This window comes from Eurytemora carolleeae, unplaced genomic scaffold (genome assembly GCF_000591075.1).
Source record: "Eurytemora carolleeae unplaced genomic scaffold, Eaff_2.0 scaffold925, whole genome shotgun sequence".
Classification (NCBI taxonomy): Eukaryota; Metazoa; Arthropoda; class Copepoda; order Calanoida; family Temoridae; genus Eurytemora; species Eurytemora carolleeae.
Window position 1 is genome coordinate 105,538 of NW_019396823.1, and position 5,897 is coordinate 111,434.

At 30.2% G+C, this 5,897-nt stretch overlaps 1 protein-coding gene across 1 annotated transcript in view; it reads right to left on the minus strand.

Annotated features, from left to right (window-relative positions):
• LOC111709078 (uncharacterized) overlaps positions 1 to 5,897 on the minus strand; it is a gene marked incomplete in the record, with an annotated part of 8,071 nt that overhangs the window by 502 nt on the left and 1,672 nt on the right. The window contains 3 exon segments of the mRNA XM_023482665.1: positions 333 to 426; positions 677 to 754; positions 1,269 to 1,393. Coding sequence (XP_023338433.1) covers positions 333 to 426; positions 677 to 754; positions 1,269 to 1,393 — 297 coding nt within the window.

A 5,897-nucleotide genomic window follows, 5' to 3' on the forward strand; every position in this document is an offset into this window, starting at 1 on the left:
GGGAAGGTTTATGAATGATAAAAATTTAAAAAAATGTGTTTTAAAGATTTTTAATTTTGTAAAAAAAATTTAAATTCTTGAAAATCCGCGATTTTTTTTTTAAATCCGCAAACTTTTTTTCTTCTTTGTTTTAAAATGTAAACAAAAAGAACATGTTCACAATTTAAATAGAAGATGGGCGCGAAGCGCCCTAAAAGCCAAGTATATTTACAAACAAATATGTCTATCATGTTAACAAATAATGTATTTTACGTGAACAAATACGACTGTTATGTAAACATGTATTAGTGTTATCAAGTCTGATAATTATATTTACTGTCAAGGTTTGCTACCTGATAATGGTATTCTTTATCTTCTTTCTTCAGACTCTTATATGGAGCAGGTTCAGGCTCAAGATTATCTATAATCTTTAATCCCCATTTATCTCTAAAATCAAGATTATCAATAATCTTTAATCCCCATTTATCTCTAAAATCAAGATTATCTATAAAACTTAATCTATTTATCTCTAAAATCAAGATTATAAATATTCTTTAATCTCTATTAATCTCTAAAATCAAGATTCTAAATATTTTTTAATCCCCATTTATCTCTAAAATCAAGATTATTTTATAATAACACAACTATAAAAATTTCTATCTAAATTTTGTGGAATGTTTGTAATTTTTATATTTACCTGTAAACTTTAGGTCCTAATCTTGGTATCTGCCAATATCCATTCATAAAGTGGATACCACCCTTCTCCTTCCTATCCCTGAAATATCCATTCATAAAGTGGATACCACCCTTCTCCTTCCTATCCCTGAAATATCCATTCATAAAGTGGATACCACCCTTCTCCTTCCTATCAATGAAATATTCATTTATAAAGTGGATACCAACCTTCTCCTATCTATCCCTGAAATATCCATTTATAAAGTGGATACCACCCTTCTCCTTTCTATCCCTGAAATTCCTTTTCATTTAGTGGATATCGCCCTGGAAAAAATAACCTTTGATATATGTCCACCTAGAAAACTAACCTATGATATATACCCACCTGGAGAAACTAATCTATGATACATATATATCCACCTAGAAAACTAACCTATGATATATTTCCACCTAGAAAACTAACCTATGATATATGTCCACCTTGAAAACTAACCTATGATATATATCCACCTAGAAAACTAACCTATGATATATTTCCACCTAGAAAACTAACCTATGATATATTTCCACCTAGAAAACTAACCTATGATATATACCCACCTGGAGAAACTAACCTATGATATATATCGATGAGACGGTTGGATTTATCCGGGAGAAGAGATGATGCTTCTCTTGGTTCCGAGTTGAACTGTTTAGATATCTCTTCTCTCTCCTCTAGCAGATCTCTCCAAGCATACACCTTTAAAAATCAACATATCTATAATTCGAATGAAATGCTTCATGCAACATTTGAAAAAAAAAATTGAAAAAAACGAATGTTATTTTTATAAAGACGGAGCTGTCCATAATCACAGTATTATTCAGTCTTTTTAAAAACGCTTAAAGATTTATAAACAAACAGAAAAGACTGAATTAATTACAAATTATTTCATAAATACACTTATCAAAATATAATTATAAATACAGACATCAAAATATAAATATAAATACAGATATCAAAATATAAATATAAATACACATATCATAATATAAATATAAATACAGATATCAAAATATAAATATAAATACAGATATCAAAATATAAATATAAATACAGATATCAAAATATAAATATAAATACAGATATCAAAATATAAATATAAATACAGATATCAAAATATAAATATAAATACAGATATCAAAATATAAATATAAATACAGATATCAAAATATAAATATAAATACAGATATCAAAATATAAATATAAATACAGATATCAAAATATAAATATAAATACAGATATCNGGGACCTCACGTGACTCCAGGGAAAGTTTATGAATGTACAAAATTTTAAGAATTTGTGCTTAAAAGTTTTTTATTTGTGTAAAATTTTAAAAAAGCCGCGAAAAGAATCATAAAATTCACAAACTTTTTTGTTTTTGTTTTATACTGTACAGAGAGAAGATGCTCAGAGATAAAGTCAAGTTGAAATGAAAGATGGGCGCGAAGCGCCCTAAAAGCCTAGTATTAATATAATTCATCTACACTCTTTAGCTTTTACCCTCCTTTCAATGTAAAATCCAATAATTGAATCCGTCCTGTTAGATTGAACACATTGCACCTTGCACCGGGAACATTTTATGGTTTCTTAGAATTCTGCAGAAATACAATTTATTTTTATTTTATACGTTGCGCTTTCTATCGTTTAATTTAAGCAAGCTTTTAAATTAAATGGATAAACCTTATCAGATTTTTGTTGGGCCTCATTTTTCGAATACCTCCAGGTTTAATCAATTATATTACTATATCTCCAACCTTGTTAATACCTCAAGGTTTACTCAATTATATTAATATCTCTAACCTTGTTTATACTTCCAGGTTTAATCTAACTAACTCTCCAATCTTGTTTATACCTCCAGTGTTAATTTATGTTACTATCTCTCCAACCTTGTTTATACTTTAAGGTTTAATTTATATTACTATCTCCCCAACCTTGTTTAAACCTCCAGATTTATCAATTATACTAAACCTTGGTTACACCTCCAGGTTTAATCAATTATACTATCTCTCCAATCTTGTTTATACCTCCAGGTTTAATCCATTATACTATCTCTCCAATCTTGTTTATACCTCCAGGTTTAATCCATTATACTATCTCTCCAATCTTGTTTATACCTCCAGGTTTAATCCATTATACTATCTCTCCAATCTTGTTTATACCTCCAGGTTTAATCCATTATACTATCTCTCCAATCTTGTTTATACCTCCAGGTTTAATCCATTATACTATCTCTCCAATCTTGTTTATACCTCCAGGTTTAATCCATTATACTATCTCTCCAATCTTGTTTATACCTCCAGGTTTAATCCATTATACTATCTCTCCAATCTTGTTTATACCTCCAGGTTTAATCCATTATACTATCTCTCCAATCTTGTTTATACCTCCAGGTTTAATCCATTATACTATCTCTCCAATCTTGTTTATACCTCCAGGTTTAATCCATTATACTATCTCTCCAATCTTGTTTATACCTCCAGGTTTAATCCATTATACTATCTCTCCAATCTTGTTTATACCTCCAGGTTTAATCCATTATACTATCTCTCCAATCTTGTTTATACCTCCAGGTTTAATCCATTATACTATCTCTCCAATCTTGTTTATACCTCCAGGTTTAATCCATTATACTATCTCTCCAATCTTGTTTATACCTCCAGGTTTAATCCATTATACTATCTCTCCAATCTTGTTTATACCTCCAGGTTTAATCCATTATACTATCTCTCCAATCTTGTTTATACCTCCAGGTTTAATCCATTATACNATCGTGATGTATACAACCGACCACTCTATTAATTAATTAATAGGGAGGTTGGTTGTGTACATCTGAGCTAAGCTTCACCTCTTCGTTTTATTACTCTATGAGGATAGTAAAATACAGGTTTTTATCAAATGCCTTATTATAATATATAAAACCGAGACGGAGAAAAAGTCCCAGACATAGACAAGACAAAGAATATCAATTTATTATTAAAGATGAAGCATTGAGAATAAAACAATAATTGTTTTTCATTTGCACAATTCTTTTGAATTTCAGACTTAAAATTGAAGCCTTTTCGAAGTTTAAAATCTTTATCGCCTATCAAAATATGTTTTTGTTGAATTGAACATATTAGTTACCAAAATATATATTTAATCTTTTTAGATCCTATGTACATACTGTACAACATGTAAAGCTATGCAGTTTATGCAGTACACCTTGTAAACTTGTAAACAAACATACTAGCAGTGACATCTATGTACATACTTAACAACATGTCAAGCTATGCAGTTTATGCAGTACATCTTGTAAACTTGTAAACAAACATACTAGCAGAGACATCTATGACAAAATCTATCCGTTCACTCTTTAAATCATACATTACGAAGATGTCGCTAGTTTCGATTCACGCACTCTACTTGTACTATCGCCTCTGCCTTTTTTATTCTGTTCAAGAGTTAATTAGGTATTGTAGAGGATGAAATCCCCGAAAGATGATTATAAAATCCGCAAATCAGTAGCGTCGGATCCTGAAACAAGAGATGACCTCTCATCTTCCTCTACTTTAATACTTGCATATTTATGCTACATAAGCACCGGAGGAAAGTAATTGAGTCTTTTCAACCTGATGGTGTAGACTTTTGATATTTCAAATTAACACTATTTGATCCAACAAAATTTTAGGTTAAAATTTCAAAGGTCTACAACATTGGGTTGTAAATATATTAGAGAAGTCTAGATCCTTGACATTAAAGATAGAATTAATCCAAATCATAAATTATTTGGTCTGATTTTTTTTGATTCGTTGTCTCTGTATAGAGATTTTGACATATTGCAATATTTGAGGCAATCTTTAAACAGAAGATGATGACTCATTTTGTCTCATGATACAATCTTATTCGGAATCTTTAAATTAAAAATTTTGTTCAGTTTGCGGGAATTGGTTCCCGACTGCTCATAACAGAAACTCCAAATTCGCAATCAATCTCTTTAAAGATGCAACCAGTTTAATAACTCCAGTATCTTTAGTATCTCTAGTCCACAGCTGAACATAAATATCGAACATGTTGCAATGTTAATCCCATGCATGCGTTTTATTACATCTATATCCGGGGTCTATGTGAGAGGGTTTATATCCTCAACCTAATCCCTGAGCGAAAAAATAAATCTGAGCAGACATTAAAAACAGGAATTTTAAATCTTCTTTAATGTTGACGTTAAAGAGAGTTTTTTTAACGGAAATTTTTAGAAGAACAGCATTTTTTTTATTTGACTGCCAGTTTTATTCTAAAATTTAAATGGATTGTTTTTGTAATTTGCGGTGAACCTCCATTAAAAGATGAGCATGTCTGATTATAAACGGTACCCTTGACAAGTTGACACCTTTATCTGATGAATAATGTGGAAGATATCGTTGTATTTTTTCTTGTTTTTATAGTGTTTGATTCAGATAATTTGTTATCCAACTAAGAAAACTGAATATCTCATTCATTCTTGATGAGAAACAAGTTTTTAAGATCACCGACACGTGAATCAGACATTAATGTAAGACCACTTTAAATTACGTGTACAGTCTCTTTGAATATTTAAACATACATGAGAATATTATTATGAATTTCTAACTTAAAACTGATTGTTTTCGACTGCAGTTTCTCCACCGTTGTGAATCGGATATGTCAACCAATAAATAAATCTACATATTTAGCGCTTTAACTTGAATACAATTTAATACATTTGCCTCTACGAACGGATAACATAGAAACAGGTGGCGTATCCCTCAACTTAAATTTTTAGATATATGAGGTCGTCTTTTACTGAGACACAAAAGGTCGTCTTCTTCCCGGTTTATACAAGAAAGGTCGTCTTCTGTCGAGTATAGCACAAATTTCGTCTTCTGCCGAGTTTAGGATGATTTTTTAAAAATCATTTGCGACGTCGGATGCTTCAGCTAGTTTACAATAAAACCAAACCTCAATTAATCCGCATCCTTTGTCTGAAGTTTCATAGCGGAGCAATCCAGATTCTTTTATTCTAAACCCGTCGGACAACATTAATGTTAAAAATCATTCCATACAATTAAATCCTTAAATTAAACCACAAAATATTTAAGTAAAGATTTAGCTTTTCAAATAAAAATGTTTTGTTGATATGAATATATGTAAATCTTCTGTAATCAAATCATACAAAGAAAATGTTCAAGATTACAGGGTGGGAGGGGGG